The 21,467-nt window shown below is 37.8% G+C and overlaps 1 protein-coding gene across 8 annotated transcripts in view; it reads left to right on the top strand.

Moving 5' to 3' along the window:
• Window positions 1–15,141: 15,141 nt before the first annotated feature.
• The window catches only part of FAM172A (family with sequence similarity 172 member A), a 411,264-nt gene continuing 404,938 nt past the window's right edge, over window positions 15,142–21,467 (top strand). For 2 of the 8 annotated variants that reach the window (XM_035014858.1, XM_035014861.1), the window contains exon 1: window positions 15,146–15,439. In XM_035014858.1, the coding sequence (XP_034870749.1) occupies window positions 15,262–15,439 (178 nt within the window). In that variant the 5' untranslated portion in view covers window positions 15,146–15,261. Of the gene's footprint in view, window positions 15,440–21,467 lie in introns of all 8 variants that reach the window. The other 6 variants (XM_035014862.1, XM_035014859.1, XM_035014855.1 and 3 more) reach the window with 6 other exon arrangements.

The raw sequence follows: 21,467 nt of genomic DNA, 5'->3' as shown, positions 1-21,467 counted from the left end.
TCCTGGGATCGAGCCCCGCATCAGGCTCCCTGCTCAGCGGGAAGTCTGCTTCTCCCTCTCCTACCCCTCCTGCTTGTGTTCCCTCTATCGCTGTGTCTCTCTCTGTCAAATAAATAAAAAAAAAATCTTAAAAAAAAAAAAAAGAAAAAAATTGGAAAGACCACAAATACATGGAGGTTAACGAACATCCTACTAAAGATGAATGGGTTAACCAGGAAATTAAAGAAGAAATAAAAAAAAAAATACATGGAAGCAAATGAAAATGAAAACAGGACAGTCTAAAACCTTTGGGATGCAGCAAAAGCATTCCTAAGAGGTAAGTATATAGCAATACAGGCCTTCCTCAAGAAACAACAACAACAACAACAAAAGTCTCAAACATACAATCTAAACTTATACCTAAAGGAGCTGGGAAAAGAATGGCAAATAAAGTCTAAATGCAGCAGGAGAAGAGAAATAGGATTAGAGCAGAAATCAATGATTTGGAAAAAAAAAAAAAAGAAACAGTAGAACAGATCAACAAAGCTAGGACCTGATTCTTTGAAACAATTAGTATGATTGATAAACCCCTAGACAGACTTATCAAGAAGAAAAGAGAAAGGATCCAAATAAATAAAATCATGAATGAAAGAGGAGAGATCACAACCAACATTGAAGAAATACAATTATAAGATAATATTATGAGCAACTATATGCCAACAAATTAGGCAATCTGGAAGAAATGGATAAATTCCTAGATACATAAACTACCAAAACTGAAACAGGAGGAAATAGAAAGTTTGAACAGACCCATAACCAGAAAAGAAGTCAAATCAGTAATCAAAAGCTTCCCAACAAACACGAATCCAGGGCTGTATCGCTTCCCAGGGGAATTCTACCAAGCATTCACTGGGTGTTATATGCAACTAATGAATCATAATCATTGAACACTACATCAAAAACTAATGATGTACTATATGTTGGCTAATTGAATTTAAATACATTTTGAAAAAATTTTAAAAAAACTAATCTTCTGAAACTGTTCCAAAAAATAAAAATGGAAGGAAAACTTCCAAACTCATTCTATGAGGCCATCATTACTTTGGTCCCCAAACCAGACAAAGACCCCACTAAAAAGGAGATTTACAAACGAATATCTCTGATGAACGTGGATGTAAAAATTCTCAACAAGATACTAGCTAATCAAATCCAACAGTACATTAAAAGGATTACTCACCACGACCAAGTGGGATTTATTCCTGGGCTCCAGGGGTGGTTTAATATCTGCAAATAAATCAACATGATATGCCACATTAATAAAAGAAAGGGTAAGAACCATATGATTCTCTCAATAAATGCAGAAAAAGCAGTTGATAAATTACAACATCCTTCCTTGATAAAAATACCCAAGAAATTAGGGATAGAAGGAACATACCTCAACATCAAAAAGGCCATATGTGAAAGACCCACAACTACCACCATCCTTAATGGGAAAAACTGAGAGCTTTTCCTCTAAGATCAGGAACATGACAGGGATGTCTACTCTCACCACTGTTGTTCAATATACTACTTGAAGTACTAGTGTCAGCAATCAGACAACAAAAAGAAAAAAAAGGTAACCGAATCAGCAAGGAAGAAGTCAAGCTTTTACTCTTCACAGACAACATGACAGTCTATATATAAAACCTGAAAGACTCCACCAAAAATTTGCTAGAACTGATATATAAATTCAGCAAAGTTGCAGGATATAAAATCAACTTACAGAAATCTGTTGCATTTCTATATACCAATAATGAATCAGAAGAGAAATCAAGGAATCGATCCCACTTACAATTGCACAAAAACCCACAAGAAACCTAGGGATAAACCTAACCAAAGAGTCAAAAGATATGCACTACGAAAACTATAGAACACTTATGAAAGAAAATGAAGAAGACATAAAGAAATGGAAAAACATTCCATGCTCATGGACTGGAAGAACAAATATCATTAAAATGTGTATACTACCAAAAGTAATCTACACATTGAATGCAATCCCTACCAAATAACACCAGCATTTTTTACAGAGCTAGAAGAAACAATCCTAAAATTTGTATGGAACCAGAAAAGACCCTGAAAGGAATGTTGAAAGAGAAAATTGAAGCTGGAGGCATCACAATTCCAGACTTCAAGCCATATTACAAAGCTGTAATCATCAAGACAGCATGATACTGGCACAAAAACAAACACATGGATCAACGGAACAGAATAGAGAACCTAGAAGTGGACCCACAACTATACGGTCAACTAATCTTCAACAAAGCAGGAAAGAATATCCAATGGAAAAAAGACAGTCTCTTCAACAATTGGTGTTGGGAAAATTGAGCAGCCACACTTAGAAGAATGAAACTGGACTATTTTCTTACATCATACACAAAAATAAACTTAAAATGGATGAAAGACCTAAATGTGAGACAGGAATCCATCAAAATCCTAGAGGAAAACATAGGCAGTAACTAATGTCTTTGACATTAGCTGTGGCAACTTCTTTCTAGGTATGTCTCTTGAGGCAAGGGAAACAAAAGCAAAAATGAACTATTGGGACTTCACCAAAATAAAAAGCTTCTATACAGCAGAGTAAACAATCAACAAAACTAAAAGGCAACCCACAGAAGATATTTACAAATGATGTATCAGATAAAGGGCTAGAGCCCAAAGTCTATAACGAAATTTTCAATCTCAACACTCAAAAAATAAATAATCCACTTAAGAAATGGGCAGAAGACACAAACAGACATTTCTCCAAAGAAAACTTACAAATGGCTAATAGACACATGAAAAAATGCTCAACATCACTCATCATCAGTGAAATACAAATTAAAATCACAATGAGATACCACCCCACACCAGTCAAAATGGCTAAAATTAACAACTTTGGAAACAACAGATGTTGGTGAGGATGCAGAGAAAGAAGAACCCTCTTACAATGTTGGTAGGAATGCAAACTGGTATAGCCACTCTGGAAAATTGTATGGACATTCCTCATAAAGTTAAAAATAAACTACCCTATGAGCCAGCAATTGCATTATTAGGTATTTATCCAAAAGATACACAAATACTGATTCAAAGGGGCACATGCACCCCAATGTTTATAGCAGCACAATAGCCAAAGTATGGAAAGAGCCCAGATGTCCAACTGGCTGATGAATGGGTAACATATATATATATATATATTAGAATATTACTTAGCCATCAAAAAGAATGAAATCTTGCCATTTGCAACAACATGGAAGGAACTAGAGTGTATTATGCTAAGCGAAATAAGTCAGTCAGAGGAAGACAAATATCCCATGATTTCCCTCATATGTAGAATTTAAGAAACAAAACAGATGAACATAGGGGAAGGGAAGGAAAAATAAGATAAAAACAGAGAGGGAGGCAAACCATAAGAGACTCTTAACTATAGAGAACAAACTGAAGGTTGCTGCAGGGGAGGTGGGTGGCAGGATAGGCTAAAAGGGTGATGGGCTTAAGGAGGGCACTTGCGATAAGCACTTGTGATAAGCACTGGATGTTATATGTAAGTGATCACTAGATTCTACTCTTGAAACTAATACTAACTACATTGCATGTTAACTAATTTGAATTTAAATACAATCCTGAGGAAAAAATAAAATCTTTATCAAAAGCTCTAAAAAAAAAAAAATCACATTTCCAAGTACTTAGTAGTATAGTAGTTATGTGTGACTGCATGTCTAAGTACTGATCGAGAAGATGTAAACAAAAATGGTGCAAGCAACTTCTCACAAATTCTCAAGGGGTATTTTTTCTCTTCCTTTTGGCTGGGATGTGAGCATAACAGAAACTGGAGTAGCCATTTTGGCTAGATGAAGATGGCACATGATAAGCTTGACAGAACCACAAAAATATAGAAACCTGGGTCACTGTAAAGCCATAAAAGTCCTAGGTTGTCTACACTTAATGTGAATGAGAAATGAACTTCCATCTTGTTTAAACTGGTTATTTGGGTTTCTTAAATCACAAACAGCGAATTCTTAATATCTTAACAAATATATGATGTGGGAGAAAAATATCACATAATAAAGCCTAAGGTTACATTGTGCCTCTGAGAAAGATTAAAATTGGCTAGGAGTGTGTGTGGGGGTGCAGAACAACAGACCAGGAGGGAAATTCTCCTACATAACAAAGCCCTTCTTAGTTAGATAACTGGGGAAGACATCAGCTTACCTCTGTTTTTCAGCCCTGTAGCCTTAAGGGCACTATGACTACTAAAGGCCTTACCTATTGACTCAAAGACACATTTTTCCCCTTGTTTAGAAAACACATCTCTGCCTATATAACTACAGAAAAAAAAACCCACTATGAAACACTCTGAGATGCACTTTTAAAAAAAGACAAATCAAAGGCTTGAAAGAAGACGGACAGTTATGTGATAAAGCAAGTCGAGGAAAATGTTAACAGTATAATCTAGGAGGTGGAGATACCTTTTAACCTTCTGTATACTTGTAAATTTTCACGATAAAATATTGGAAAGAAAAACATTCTAGTTACTGCTAAACTAGTCAACATAACCCATTTTATGAAGACATAAACAGAAAGCCGGGAATCACCAAACCAATAAAATTAAAGGATCATGATAAACAGAATATCCAACCTTAAAGAAAAAAGAGATGGTTCAGGAAACAGAAAATAACTTTCTGATGATATTGCAGAACATAAAATAGCATTCTTCTATGAAAAATAAGCAATCAGAAAATAAATATTTCTTGAAAATTAAAAATAAAGTATCTGAACCTTCAAAAAAATTCACTGACTAAAAACTGACTTGGTCATCTGGAATTTAAATAACATTGAGTTAAAATTTACTGAGTAGAAGGCACCAGTCTAAGCTCCTCACACATCAGTGCCACCATCATCATTCATTTGGATGAACCCAAGAGCCTCCTAAATTATCTACAGACTTCTACACTGACCCCTTTCAGTCAATTTTTAGAGGTGCCATAGCAATCCTTTTACAATCAGATAATGTCTCTCCTCTATTCAAAGTTCTCCAGGACTCCCCTTTTAATTCAGAGCAAAAAGTCTTTTTAAAGTGGCCTACAAGATCTGGTCTTCTGCTTTCACCCATCCCTCTTACCTCTTTTCTTGCCTTTTTCCCCTCCAGCCACACTGGCCTCCTTAGAACTTCTTAAATATGCCAGGCACACTCCAACCTTCATATGCTTTTGTTCTAGCTTTTGCACCACAGAAAGGTTTCACCTTTTCTAGACCTTCATACAAGTAAATTTAGATAGTATATATCTTTTCATGTAAGGCTTCTTTCACTGGACATGTTTTGAGATTTATTCATATTGTATGTATCAGTGACTTGTTCCTTTCTATTGCTGAGTAAAGGCATATACCTCAGAGGTACTGCAGGTATGGTTCTAGACCACCACAATAAAGTGAATGTCACAAATGAATTTTTTGGTTTCCCAGTATATATTAAAGTTGTATTTACACTATCCTGTAGTCTACTAAGTGTACAATATCATTATGTCTAAAAAAATGTACATACCTTAATTAATATATTGTTGCTAAAAAATGCTAACCATTATGGGTGCCCGGGTGGCTCAGCCGTTAAGCGTCTGCCTTCGGCTCAGGTCATGATCCCAGGGTCCTGGGATCGAGCCCCGCCATCGGGCTCCCTGCTCCGTGGGGAGCCTGCTTCTCCCTCTCCCACTCCCCCTGCTTGTGTTCCCTCTCTCGCTGTGTCTCTCTCTGTCAAATAAATAAATAAAATCTTTAAAAATAAAAATGCTAACCATTATCTGAGCTTTCAGTGAGTCATAATCTCTTTGCTAGGGGAATCCTGCCTCCATGTTGATGGCCGCTGCTTGATCAGGGAGATAACTGCTGAAGGTTGGGGTCTTATTTCTCAAAACAGGACAATGAAATGTGCATCATCGGCTCCTCCTTTTACAAACAATTTCTCCTCCTTTTACAAACAATTTACAAACAATTTCTACAAACAATTCTACACAATGAAGTGTGCATCACCGGCTCCTCCTTTTACAAACAATTTCTACATAGCACATGATGTTGTTTGATAGCATTATATATACAGAACTTCTTTTAACTGGAGTCAATCCTCTCAAACCCTATTGTTGCTTTATCAACTAAGTTCATATAATAATCTAAATCCTTTGTTGTCATTTCAAAAGTCTTCCTAACATCTTCACCAAGAGTATATTCCATCTAAAGAAATTACTTTCTTTGCTCATGCTTAAGAAGCAACTCCTCATCCATTAAAGTGTCATAATGAGGTCGCCTGGGGTGGCTCAGTCGTGAAGCGTCTGCCTTCAGTTCAGGTCATGATCCCAGGGTCCTGGGATCGAGCCCCACATCGGGCTCCCTGCTCGGCAGGAAGCCTGCTTCTCCCTCTCCCACTCCTGCTGCTTGTGTTCCTGCCCTCTCTGTCTCTGTCAAATAAATAAATAAAATCTTAAAAAAAAAAGTGTTATAATGAGATTGCAACAATTTAGTCATATCTCCAGGCTCCACTTCTAGTTCTCTTGCTATTTCCACTACACCAGCAATTACTTCCTCCACTAAATTTTGAGCTCCTCAAAGTCAACCACGGAATCAACTTCTTCCAAACTCTTGTTCTTGAAGATACTTTTACCTTTTCCCCACAAATCATGATTGTTCTTTATGGCATCCAGAATGTTGAATCCTTTCCAGGTTTTCAAATGACTTTGCCCAGATCCATCAGAGAACTCCTTATCTATGGCACCTATAGCCTTAAGAAATGCAGTTCCCATGTAACACTTGAAAGTTGAAACTGCTCCTTGATCCATGGGCTAAAGAATGGATGTTGTGTTAGTAGGCTTGAAAACAACATTAATTTTGTTGGACATCTCTGCCAGAATTCTTGGATGACCAGGTGCATTGTCAATGAACAGTAATATTTTGAAATAAGTCTTTTTTTTTTTTTCCTGAGCAGTGTGAAGAGTGAAGAGACTTAAAATATTCAGTAAACCCTGCAAATAGATGTGCCATCAGCGAGGCTTTGTTGTCCCACTTATAGAACACAGGCAGAATAGATTTAAGATAACTCCTAAGGGCCCAAGGATTTTCAGAATGGTAAATAAGCATTGACTTCAACTTAAAGTTACCAGCTCATGGCCCCTAATAAGGGAGTCAGCCTGCCTGCCCTTGGAAGCTTTGAAGCCAGGCATTGACTTCTCTCTAGCTATAAAATCCCAGATAGCATCTTCTTCCAATATAAGGTTGTCTACATAGAAAATGTTGTTTAGTGTAAATGCCTCCATGAGTTATTTTAGCTAGATCTTTCAGATAACTTGCTGCTTCATCTTGAACTTTTATGTTATAGAGACGACTTCTTTCCTTAAACCTCATGAACGAACCTCTACTAGCTTCCATCTTATCTTCTGCTGTTTCCTTACCTCTCCCAACCTTCATAGAATTGAGGACAGTAGAGCTTTGCTCTGGTGTAGGTTTTGGCTTGAGGGAATGTTATGGCTGATGTGATCTTCTATCCAGACCATTAAAATTTCCTCCATATTGGCAAGACGGCAGTTTCACTTTCTTATCATTTGTGTTTTCCCTGGAGTGGGAAGACCTTTTAATTTCCTTTAAGACCTTTTCCTTTGCCTTCACAACTTGTCTAATTGTTTGACCCAAGAGGCCTAGCTTTCAGCCTATCTTGGATTTCAACATGCCTTCTTTACTAAGCTTAATCATTTCTAGCTTTTGATTTAAAGTGAGAGATGTGCAATTCTTTCTTTACTTGAACACTTAAAGGCCACTATAGGGTTACTAATTGGCTTAATTTCACCATTTTTGTGTCTCAGAGAATACGAAGGTCTGAGGAGAGGGAGAGACGGGAATGGCTGGTTGGTGGAGCAGTCGGGAGACACCCAACATTAATCAGTTAAGTTCACCGTCTTATATGGGAATGGTATGTAGCACCCCAAAACAATTACAATAGCAACATCAAAGATCACTGATCACAGATCACCATAACCAATATAATGAAAAAGTTTAAAGTAATTGTTAGAATTACTAAAATGTGAGTTATGAAGGGAGCAAATGCTGTTGGAAAAATGGTGTTAATAGACTTGCTCAATGCAAGGCTGCAACAGACTCTTAATTTGTAAAAAATACATTATCTTCAAAGCACAGTAAAGTGAGGTATACCTGTAGTATTCTATTACAATTTGATGGACACCTGGATTATTTATAGTTTAGGGCTATTATGAATAAAACTTCTATGAACATTCTTACACATTATAATTATTGGCTTTTTAGGTATACGTCTGCTTTTTTTTTTTTTTAGTGGTTCCTCTAAGTATTAAATATATACCCTTAACTTTCTAGAGTGTTTAGGTCCATTTACTTCTTACCTCATCCTGCCCTAGGTAATACAGCTTTCCTATGTATTACATCAACAGACCTAATAAACTTCACCAGATAATGCTAAAATTTTTGTTTTAAAGTTCTATGTATTTTAATGAAATTAAGAGGAAAAATAATATATTTACTGAGGTGTTTTCTATTTCTGATGCTTCTTCTTTCTCAAGATCCTAATCTCCATATGGTTTTATTTCCCCTCCATTAGCATTTCTTGAAGATCTGCTTATGGTACAGTCTGTTATTTTTGTTTCACCTGAAAATGTCTATTTCACCATTCTTGAAGGTATTTCACTAGATAGAGAATTCTGGACTGACTACCTTTTTATTTGAGCACTTGAAAGATGATCTAATCTCTTCTGGCTTCCACTGTTTCCGATGAGAAGACAGTGATCATATAGATCATTGTTCTATATACACGTGTCATTTTATTCTGTCTGCTTTCAAAATCTTCTCTGTAATGTTGTTTTTGAGAAATCTGTGTTATGCATAGGTAGGATACAAATGTATTTGTATCTATCTATCTCCAAGTTCATGGACTCTCTCCTCACAATCTCCATTCTGCTGTTAAGCCCAACCAGTGGATTTTTTAAAATTTCATATTATTTTCCCATAACAGAATTTCCATTTGGTTCTTTATTACACTTTTTATGTCTCTCCTGAGATTTCCTGTATTTTCATTCTGTATGAGTATACTTTCCTCTCTGTCATTAAGCATAGTTATAATAGCTTTTTAAAGTCTTGTTTGATGATTCCAATGAGTCATCTTGAGATCAGTTCCATTGTGTCTTTTCTCTTCAGAATGGGTAACTATGTTGGGGGAGTCTTCAGGACCATGCCTACCTCTGGAGATTAACTAGAACTCACAGGACTCATTACATACTTGTACTTATAGCTAAGATTTATTACAGTATGTAGTGTGTGTGTAAGAAAGCTCATTATAAGGATGTGGCAATGTATCTTAAAAGCCTACTGACCACATTTAACATCCAATATATCAAGTGTCATTGAATACTGAGAGGGAGAATAAGTTTCTGAGGATATTTGGGAATAACCAGGTTGCCCACAATGGCAACATCAGTACATAAGAGGATTAGAATGAAGAAGAATGAGAGTAAGTTTTGTGCTTATAGAAATAATCATAGAAAATCAGAAATAATTTCAGACTAGATATAAGCTGGAAGGGAAAGTTAATAAATTAAAGAGAAAAAGTACCAGGAAGAGACTGAAGAATTACTCAGTAGTAATAACCCAATGAGGAAGTACCATTCCAACCTTGAAAACATGATTTTTATAGATATTACATAAGATTTTAAACTTTATAGTTTCTGTAACATAAATATTTGGATGTAACTGATATATTGTATGTGCAGCACTTGGGTGATGTGGGATAACAAGCAGTAAAATCTAGATTTTTTTCTACTACTACAATCCAAACCTGCTTTGTCAGATCTTCTTCCCTATCCCTGGATTTTATGCTAGGCATGCATTATGGCATTTCTGGTCACAGCAGGATATTTTCAAATGTCTAATTTTTTAAAAAAAAATTTATTGTTATGTTAATCACCATACATCATTAGTTTTTGATGTAGTGTTCCATGATTGTTTGTGCATAACACCCAGTGCTCCATGCAGAACGTGCCCTCTTTAATACCCATCACTAGGCTAACCCATCCCCCCACCGCCCTCCCCTCTAGAACCCTCAGTTTGTTTTTCAGAGTCCATCGTCTCTCATGGTTCATCTCCCCCTCCGATTCCCCCCCTTCATTCTTCGTGGAATATGATCTCAAAGTCGCTTTAAATGTTTTCTATTCTTTGCCCCATTGCTTCCTTCGTTTCTTTAATGTTTTGTCTTCCACTCTTTTCCGCCTTCTCTGATTTTAATTGGACATTTTATGTGATTTCAGTTTCTTTCCTCTCCCCCCTCAGCATATGACTTTTTTTAAACTTTTAAAGCAGTTGCCCTAGAGTACGCAATATACATTGACAACTTATCTAAGCCCACTTTCAAATTAACACTATACACCTTCATGGATAGTCAAAGTGCAGAGTATTTTCAATTCCTCCCTCCTGTCCTTTGTAACAGTGCAGTCATTCATTTCACCTATCCACAAGTACTAATTATAGAACACAATGTTGACAGTATTATTTTGAACAGTATTATCTGTCATATTAATTTAGAATAAGAAAAACAGATTTAATTTTACCTTTATTTATTCCTTAATTTTTTTTTTTTTAAATGTAGAACCAAGTTTCCAACCTATAACATTTCTATCTCTTTGAAGAACTTCTTTTAACATTTCTTGCAGTTCAGGTCCACTGGTGATAGTTTCCCTCCATTTTTGTTTGTCTAAAACTGTCTTTATTTTTCTTCTACTTTTTTAAGAATAATTTCACTGGATATCAAAATCTATGTTTTTTTTTTTTTTCTTTCAACACTTTAAATATTTCACTCTACTCTCTTCTTGCATAGTTTCTGAAGATAAGTCCAATGTAATTCTTATCCCCTTTTCTCTGTAGGCAAGGTTGTTTTTCCCCTGTCTGGCTTCAAGATTTTCTTGTTCTTGATTTTTTGCTGTTTAGAATATATATGTCCAGGTATAGATTTTTTCTTATTTATCCAGTTTGCAGTTCTCTATGCTTCCTGGATCTGTGGGTTTTGTGTCTGCGTTAATTTTAGAAAATTCTCAGTCATTATTTCTTCAAATAGTTCTTTTATTCCTTTCTTTCTTACTTCTCCTTCTAGGTTTCCTATTATGCCTATGTTACACGTTTTGTCATTTCCCTGGAGTACTTGGATATTCTCTTATTTTTTTCATTTTTTTTCTCTTTGCATTTCAGTTTTATAACTTTTTTTTTAAGATTTTATTTATTTGTTTGACAGAGAGAGATAGTGAGAGCAGGAACACAAGCAGGGGGAGTGGGAGAGGGAGAAGCAGGCCTCCCGCCGAGTAGGGAGCCTGATGCGGGGCTCAATCCCAGGACCCTGGGATCATGACTTGAGCCGAAGGCAGACGCTTAATGACTGAGCCACCCAGGCACGCCAGTTTTATAACTTTATACTGACATATTTCAACCTACATTTTCTACTTGGCTGTGTCCAGTATACTTATGAGCCAATCAAAGATATTTTTCATTTCCGTTCATGTGTTTTAGTTTTCTAGCATTTCCTCTTGATTCTTCCTTAGTGTTTTCATTTCTCTGTTTATAGTCCCCTTCTGTTCCTACATGTTGTACACTTCCCCCAGCAACTTCAAAGACTAGAGTGGGATGGGGTTGAGTATTTTCATTCCTCTAGATTGATAAACCTCCAGTTGGTTAGGTAAAATAGTTCCCCTTAATGGCAGGGTTGATAAAGAAAACAGATAGCTCTCATATTTCAAAATGGCCACTTTTCCTCTTCCCCTGACAGAAGAGGATTTTTCTCCTATTTTCACAGTAAAAACCTGGCAGAGCTTCTAAAGGTAAAATTCAGGAAAATGTGGGTGGTCTCCCTATCCCCACAAGTGGAACCACTTGAGGTTTTTAACTCTCAAGCTAGTTCATGAGTTTAAATTCTCATGGTAGTCCACAGTGAGCCTTCAGCAATTTATCAATCGCAGTTTAGGGTGTTCCTACCCATACTGACTCCTGCTGCCAACTTCTGCTCCCTCTAAACTGTGCTCTTTAATTGCCTGTCTCTTCAATTTGGGAGTCAGTAATTTTCCTGCTGACCTCAATCTTTCATGGATCTAGAAAGAGTTGCTGATTTTTAGTTCAGCTTTTTTCTTATTGTGAGGATGGAAGTGACTGACCAAGCTCCAAACTCTTTACATATTGGACTGGAAGCCTCTAACTTACTTTAAAGTGTCCTCTTTCCTAGCATAGGCCTGACCCACAAATATGACTGGAAGGAAGAGGGTAAATCTGTTTTGTCTTGGTTCTACCACATTTTACTTCTCTGTGTTCCACACTCAACTCTGTTACCTTGAAGCCCATTAGCATCAGCTTAGGGGTGGGAGAAGAAAAGGCTAAAGGAAAACCATGGTGCCCTCTGTAACAACTGCCTAAGAGCTGATGGTTTTGAAGATTTTGGAGATTCACCCAAATTCTGGAACTCCAACACTGCCATTGCCAGATACACAGAATGAATGCTCCAGCCGGCATGTCAAAATTTCCATGCACATCCTCTCCTGGTGGCTTCGCACAACTTCATTCTGCTCCCTGGTTGCTTTTCCTTTCTTTCATTCTACTAGAAACACTTCACTTCTTTTTCAAAACAATTCTAGTAGTGCTACGAGTTGAAATGTGTCCCCTTGAAAAGATACAATAAAGTCCTAAGCCCAGTACCTCACAAATGACATTATTTGGCAATAAGGCCATTAGATAATCAAGTTAAAATGAGGTCACTGGGGTGTACCCCAATGCAATATGACTGAGTCCCTACACAATGGCAAAAATTTGGATGCAGAGGCAATACACAGGGAGAATGCCATGAGAAGATACTGGTAGAGACTGGAATAATGCATCTACAAGCTAAGGGACATCAAAGATTCTGGCAAACCACCAGATCCTAGAAGAGGGGCATGGAAGAATATTTCCCTCCAGTGCTCAGAAAGAACCAACATTGCCTACACTTTCATCTTGAACTTCTAACTTCCAGAAATGTGAGGCAGTAATTTTTTGTTGTGAAGTCACCTAGTTTAAGGTACTTTGTTATTGGTAGTCCTTGAAAATGAATACAGCAGCCATGTACCAACATGTCTACTAGCTGTTGGGAAAACTCGACAGTTTTTATCTCTTTGTCATCACAGGCACCCTCAGTCGGTCTCTTCCCTTTAAATATTTCCAGGCAAGAGAGCTGGGTAATCACCTCTGGGACTGCCATTTCCCAAACTCCAAGGTTACTGGTCAAGCCTCACCCCACCACATCTCCAAATCTCTTATATCCCTCTTCCTCAGGGGCAGCAAGGAGTGGCCAGGGGCCAGATAATGTAGGATCTTAGAGTTTTATGAAAACAATTTTGGATTTTCTTCTACTTGAGTAGAGAAGCTCTTAAGAGTTTTGACCGGGAAAGTAACACATTCTGACATGCATTTTAGAAGCATTTCTACAGCTGCCAAATGGAGGCTAGACTGTAGGAAGGCAAAAATAGAAGTGTGTAGAACAATTAAGAGGCAATTACAGCATCCATTGAGGAGTAGAATAATGCTGTATAGGTGTTGAGAACTGATTAGGTTTAGGATACCCTTCGAAAAAAGAGCCAACAGATTTTGCTGAGGGACTGGACATGGAATGTTAGAGAAAGAGGAATCAGGATAATCTGAACAACTGTAAGAATCTAATGCCATTTACTGAAATGGAGAGATATGCAATAGGAAACAGGTTTTGGAGGTAGAAAATATAGAGTTTGACACACATATTAAATATCCTAGTAATATGTTGAATAAGAAGTTGGATATGTGAGTATAGTAATCAGAGAAGTCAGGGCTGGATATGGATATTTGGAAGCCATCAGCATAGTGAAGTTATGTAAAAGACAATGAAGGAAATGGATGAGATCACCTGCGGAATGAGGACAGATAAAGAAGGGAACAGGTTGGGGCACCTGGGTGGCTCAGTCGGTTAAGCGTCTGCCTTCGGCTCAGGTCATGATCCCAGGGTCCTGGGATCGAGCCCCGCATCGGGCTCCCTGCTCAGTGGGGAGCCTGCTTCTCCCTCTCCTCCCCGCTCAGTGTTCTCACTCACTATCTCTGTCTCTGGCTCTCAAATAAATAAATAAAATCTTTAAAAAAAAAAAAAGAAGGGAACAGGTCTAGAGCATAATAACATTTAGAAATCAGGAAGAGGGGCGCCCGGGTGGCTCAGCCGGTTAAGCCTCTGCCTTCAGCTCAGGTTATGATCCCAGGGTCCTGGGATCCACCCACCCAACCCCAGTCATGCTCCCTGCTCAGCGGGGAGCCTACTTCTCCCTTTCCCTCTGCCTGCTGCCCCCCCTGCTTCTGCGCTGTCAAATAAATAAATAAAATCTTAAAAAAAAAGAAAAAAAAAACAGGAGGAATCAAGCAAAGGAGAATCAAAAGAGCACCATGATTTCACAAAAGTCAAATGAAAAATGTGTATCAAGTTTCAAGTAGAAGATGTAATTAAACTGTGTCAAATGCTGCTGAATGGTTAAGATGAAGATTAAGAGTTGCCCCTTGGATTTCTGATTGCTTAAATGCCCGGATATTGACACACAAACTCTCCTTTTATTCTAACATTTCAACTACCTAAGAGGTCTCACATTCAAGTGTGTATAAGAATTAAAGATCTCGACTTTATTTTTAGCATCATGTATTCTGTACTTTGTAGGCCATTTAAAGGATTTTCCTGAGAAATTTTTACTACCAGGAATTTTCCCATAAAGGCTGCGTTTCCAAAACTGTTTCTCATTCATCCCACTAGTACTCAGGAAATAGGAAAAGAGCAGGGTCAGGGAGCCAAACCTTAATTTCTTACTTTATAAGTCATAATTTTGAAGTAAATTTAATCTTCCAAATCTAGAAGTTTCGACCTTCTGTCTTTTCTGGAGCGGAATGGAGTGGGTAAAGATGAATAAAACATGAGTGGGAGAGTGGGCAATTGGCTGCATGGACAGTCTCACAACTACTTTTTAATTTTCTCTTGGAGAACGAGGCTGCAAGGTGGCCCCATCCTCAAGGCTACTCAGGAAGCGGGGTCTCCCGCTTTAGAAAAAAAGGGTGAAGGAAAAAGCGAGCAAGGCCAGGGGGAAATAACAGGACAACTCTTACCTCCCACAAGCCTTTCCCAGCCCACTTAGCTCCACAGGAACCAACCTAGCGACCACGCTCCGCCCATTTCCGGATTGTCGCAGCCGTCGTCGCATGCGCAATGACGTCTCAGTCGCCTGCGGACCCCGGAAGTGCAGCTCGAACTTGGTCGGGGCGCGGATCCCGAGAGGGAAAGTCATAACAACCGCACGAGGGAGTTCGTCTGGCGAGCTGGAAGGCCACGCCTCCTCCCGCCTCCCCCCGCAGCCCTGTAGCTGGGGGCAGAGCTCAGGTAGGACCTGCGTTTGCGGGGATATGAGCTCCGGGGGCAGGCCCGGGCGGAAATCAGAGGAAGGGGCTGGCCTGGTCGGTCTCGGGCGGGGATTGTTGGCCCCGGGGCCGCAGGCTTCCCACAGATCACGCTGCGTGCCTTGCGCACAGGTGTACCCAATTTAGGGACCCCGCCGAAGGGCAGGTTCCACCTGCCATTTTCACTTATGAGGCGGGGCAGAACACGTGCGTTCCCTGGTTGACTGTCCTTACAAGTGAACATGTGGAGTTCGGTGAGCCCTAGAGGCCATAGAGTAATGGGCCCTCGTATGCTTTCTCAGGAGGGACGGTATTTATTGTTTGATTAAACATTTTTTCTACAGAAATTATAATCAATGGCTGAAGCTTTACCAGATGCCATTCACTGCAGACAGAAAATTAAAGTGCAGTTATAAAATTCTCTCAAAACTTGTAACATGTATGTATGGGCGCTGGCGGGACATTTGACTGGAATGGATTTTTAAACTTTTGACTTTGAAATAAAGTTAGGTATATATTGGAAACACTCTTTTCTCTCCCTCATCCAGAGATTTAACATATTCTTCTCATGCTCCACAGTGTGTATCTCTTGGGCCAAGAAATTGGTTACTTAATTTTTGTCTGTATTTATTAACAACTAGTGTTCTTGCATTTGTGTATTTCCCTACCTCTGAGAAGTTGTAGAGGGAAAATCCTGTGGTTTTTAGACTAGCAAGTGCCTTGTAATGTTCATCCAAACAGATGCACTGTGATGTTTATTATGCAATACATGGTATCTTTTTGTTTTAAAGCAGTGTTAGAGGTAAATTCTTTATACTTATACTTTATTCCATATTGTCAGGGGCGGATATACTGTATTCATTTAGGGTATTTAGAAACAGAGAGCAAGCACTGTTTGAAGTGCCTATTTAAGGTATTATTGTCAGTGCTGGTACCAGGTTTCTATCTGACTTCTTAAACTAGGTGCTCCTCCCACTTTAATCATTCCCATTCTGGATGGCTTTGAGGCAGTGGCTGGTGGCTGTTCAAGGCTTGTAGATGGTAGAATAGTACCAAGACCAAAAGGAAAATATGATTTTATGCTGTGAGCATCACATCTGTTTATTCATTTAACAAATATTTATTGGCCACCCTCGATGTGTCAGGTGGAGTTCTAGGTGATGGGGGTACATAGTGAACAAAATAGACAAAGTCCTTTGGCGCGAGCCAAGCTACTCATGCTGTTTGACAAAGTCCAAGTATGGGGGACGATCCTGAAAACAGGAGACTCCACAGCTGGCTCCTGCTATTCTCTTTCATTTTGTTTATGGCAATCTTTATAATTGTGGGAATATTTCTGGGCTGGCTCCTGCTATTCTTTTTCATTTTATTTATGGCCATCTTTATTAATTGTGGGAATATTTCTGGGGTTTCATGATAAAGTGACTACTCACCTTAGTTACGCCTATCTAAGCAATCATAATGAAACTAATTCCACAAAGAATTAGTTTCTATAGAACAAAATAACAAAACGGTCACGCTCTGTCTAGCACCTTTCTCTTTGCGTATTGTTTTTAGTTTTAGCGAAAGCCAATAAGCAGAAATCAATAAAGGTCATGTTAATCATTACAAAGGAAAAATGAAAGAAGGCTATGGCTGTAATCCAGAAAATGATCTAAGATTTGGAAAGACAAAAATATCCTAACATATAAATAAAGTTCCTCTGAGACTGTCAGGAGGAAATGCTTGCAACCTGACCTTGTGTCTGTGTCTCCTCATTCGCCGACGCCGTCCTTTCCTACGAGAGACCCACCCTGGCTGGAGCTAGACTCCGGCAGTCCTTGTGCTCCTGGAATTTACATTGTCGTGGATGGAGAAAAGAATTAACAAGTAAACGTGTATACCAGGTAGTGATAAAATCTATGAAGAAAAATAAAGCTCTTTATGCGAAGAGAGAATTACAGAGGATACTATTTTGTATAGGATTGTCAAGCTTAGCCTCTTTGATAAGGGAACATATGAGTAGACATCTGAATAAAATGAGAGCGTGAACTCTGCAGGTATGAGGGAGATGGGTGTATTAGGATAGCAAAACGTGGTGAGGCAAGAGTATGTTTGGTATATCCGAGAATAGCAATGATGTAGGCATGGAGGCATTAGGGTTTAAAAATCTCGAAAATGAGTATTTATTCAGTGGTTTGGTGTGTGCATGAGAGATCTTACTTATTGACAGACTATTTTTTTCAACTTTCCCAGACAGCTCTATGAGGACAATCTGAAGTCCTTAGATATTTAGAGATATTTCCATGCTCTTCATTGGCACTAATGAAGTTAAGCACCATTTACTCAGTTGATACATTACTTGTGCTGTCTTAGATAAGGTTTGCACAGTAGCCATGGATAACTAAATAGCAACTACTTTTCTACCCTATTGTAAACTTTACTTTTCATTCATCTTTTTTACTGCGGTAAAATATACATAACATAAAATTTACCATTTTAAACATTTTTAACTGTGTATATGAGTGGTACTAAGTACACTCACCCTGTTATGCAATCATCACTGTCATCCATCTCCAGAACTTTCCATCTTCCTCAACTGAAAATCCATACCCTTTAAACATTAACTCTCTGTCCCCCCCTCCCTTTAGCCTCTCACAACCTTTTACTTTCTGTTTCTGAATTTCCTGACTCTACTCAAGGTAACTCATATGAATGGAATCGTACAATATTTATCCTTTTGTGACTGGCTTATTTCACTTAACATTATATTTTCGAGGTTCACCCATGTTGTATTGTGTTTTCTTTATAAGGTTGATATTCCATTTTATGTGTATACCACATTGTTTTTTAAATCATTTTGACCATAGATGCTTGTGTTGCTTTCATCTTTTGTCTATTGTGAATAAGGGTTGCTCTGAACAGGGGTGTGCAAATACCTGTTTGAGTTTCTGCTTTCATGTCTTTTGGCTATATACCCAGAATTGGATCAAATGTCAATTCTGTATTTAATTTTTTAGGAATCACCTTACTATTATCCACAGTGGTTGTACTGTTTTACTTTCGTACCAGCAATGAGCAGATGTTGCAATTTCTCTACGTCTTCAAAAATACTTTTTCACATCTTTGCCAAACACATTCTCTCTCTCTCTCTCTTTTTTTTTTATTTTGATAATAGTTATCCTAATGGGTGTGAAGTAGGATCTCCTATGGTTTTGATTTTCCTAACGATTGGAGGTGTTAAACATCTTTTCATATGCTTTGGGGCCATATGTATATCTTCTTTGGAGTGCTATTCATTTATTTTAAGATTGATTTTAATAGAAATTTTTGGATTTTTTTTTTTTTTTTTGGTGAATCGTCTAAAGGTTAAGAAGGCAGCCCCACTATGTTTCCTTTGGAATTTTTAACCCTACAATACTATAATTGTAAAAATTTCAATTATCTATAGACAAGTATCTATAGTAACTCCAAACTTAGAAATAAAAAAGACCATAAAGCATCTTTAATAACAATGAATGAACCTTTGAGTATCAGATTGTGATAAAAACAGTTCAGAAAAGCCAAGGATCATTCTGACCTGCTTTGATTTTTTTTTTCTTTTAATTAGAAGGAAAGGAGTATATTGATTGGCTGACTGTGTCTATGAAGTCGATCTCTTTTTTCTGGGACTTGGAAGCCTGGAAACAAACAGTAGAGACAAAAATGGTGAAACAGGGTCACCTGGGTGGCTCAGTCAGTTAAGCGTCTGACTCTTGATTTTGGCTCAGGTCATGATCTCAGGGTTGTGAGATCGAGTTCCGCATCCAGCTGTGTGCTGGGCATGTAGCCCACTTAAGATTCTCTTTCTCCCTCTGTTCTTCCCCCTCCCTTAAAAAATGGTGAAACAGAAAAAAGAAGTATTGGGTAGCAGTATAGCAATGGGATGTGGGGAGGTGGGGAGTGGCAAAGGACATCAGTAACAGTGATGGACAATAAGCAGCAGAACTGGCAGCAGAGGAGATAAGTTTCAGCAACCAAGGTGACAAACTAATACAGCTCCACAGATTGGAATGGGATGGGGGATGAGGTGAGAGAGAGCAAATCACCAGCTACATCTCAACATATGGTTCTGAAGTCAGCCATTTGGCCTTGAGTAGTTCAGTAAGACCTACTGTGTATCAGTGCAATGTGTCTGTCAGTTCATCTGGCTCAGTAGTCAATGTTTGGAAGGTGTGCAGTGTGTACAGTCCTGCAGGAGTAAGCTAAGTTTTTCAGACAATGTATCACATTATTTCCATCCATAGAATAATGAGGTTTACTTAAGTAATTTAATGAGTAATTGTGCAATTTAATAGTGTTCAGCATTGTTAAAAAAGGTGGGTTTTTTTTTTTTTTTGGATTATTTTTATGAGAAGGAAAGGAATTTTTTTTGTCCAGAATAGCTAATGGTCTAGTAGTTCAAGGTAACACCTTTTCTTTCTTTTTTTTTTTTTTTTTTTAACTATTGAATGACTTTGTACACTATCATTGTCTAAAAAATACTCTTGGGGTACTACATTTAGCTAACTATTTCAGTTATAAAGCTCAGTTAAGCCGATTAATTTAAAGTAATGAATGAAAAATTGTACCACAATTTTGCTCATAACTCTTTGGCAAATTAAAATCGATTAATTTGGTACAGATGAGATGGCAGATGACTGACTTGCTCAAGGTTTCACAGCTAAGTTAAAGACAAGGCAGAGACAGCAGTACTGTGCTGCTTTCTCTGATATTGTATTGTTGTCTCCTTTTTGGGGGAATAGTTCATTTTTGCAGTGTAGATAATGTAGATAATTTTGCTGTAGAGAAAAATATCACTGTGAAGACACATCATTGAAGCAAAGCATTTATTTTATGTTTCCATTTTTATATAGCAGATAGGATATTTATTTTAAGCATAGTCTAGATTGATAATGTACTCAGGGTTGATTTGTTTGGAGGTTGGAGAGATGCTAATAAGACTAAGATTTTGGATTTGGGCCCTTGTAAGGCCCTCTACGAGCTCATTACAGAAATGATCATAACTAATACCCAACAGTGTAACTATTAACTGTTGTAGGGTGTGGCTGATATTCTTATCCCCTGCTAATCACATTTCCCTCATACGCCTTTTGGCATCAGAAAGTAGCAAAAATGATACTATATGTGGCTAAACACACGACTTCTATTTAAAAAAACAATTCAGAGTTAATATTAAGGTAATGAAGGAGTGTTAAGTGATACCCTTTTCAGGTATAAAGCATAGCTTGGTTTTGTGTGCCTTGTTTAGAATATGGACAGGCTAGAATTATAACCAAAATTGCAACTCAAAGTAAGGCATTTTTAAAAAGTTAAAAGTTTGATTGAGATAGTGACATACTCTCTTGATTTGAATTACCCATTCTTCATGGTATCATCATTTTTGTGTATATTATGGAAATTATTATAGTACTAACTCAAGTTGTTTGGAAATTAATCATCTTGATTCATTTGCTTTTACACTCTCTAATGTTGGAGTATTTATCTTAGGCTTGGTTTTGGAAAATACTTTTGACCTGATTCCACTTTCTGGGAAATTATTATTCTGTGGGATCACTGGAGTCTTATTTTTATTACTGATATATCTGTTTTTGCCCTGGAAGTTATTGAGCTATATGGGAGAAATATGAGATAATTATACCCTCTATAATACTGCACCGAGCAGAGTTTGCAAATTGGAGATCTCCAGGCTAAATGGACCTGCACAATCTTTGATGTTGTAAAATTAGTTTTCAGCTAATTTAAGTAAATATCTAGGTTTTTTGTTTCCCCTGAGAAATAGAAAGTTCCAGTCACACTGGGTCTTCATTCTGTGAAGCAACAGTGGGGCAAATTGCAACTCGCTTGAAATGAGCTATGTGTTTTCCAGTTTGTTGCAGGCTTTACATTCATACAGTGTAATCTTATGCCTTATAGGACTCACTGCCTGTATTGACTGTTAACTTTCTGGTGTCTATAGACATTTAAATTTTTGATTCCTGAATTATACAGAC

This window comes from Mirounga leonina, unplaced genomic scaffold, assembly GCF_011800145.1.
Source record: "Mirounga leonina isolate KUSES-001 unplaced genomic scaffold, KU_Mleo_1.0 Mir_168, whole genome shotgun sequence".
NCBI classification, from domain to species: domain Eukaryota; kingdom Metazoa; phylum Chordata; class Mammalia; order Carnivora; family Phocidae; genus Mirounga; species Mirounga leonina.
The sequence above is the reverse complement of the archived record's forward strand: the minus strand, read 5'-3'. Positions and strand labels throughout refer to the sequence as shown.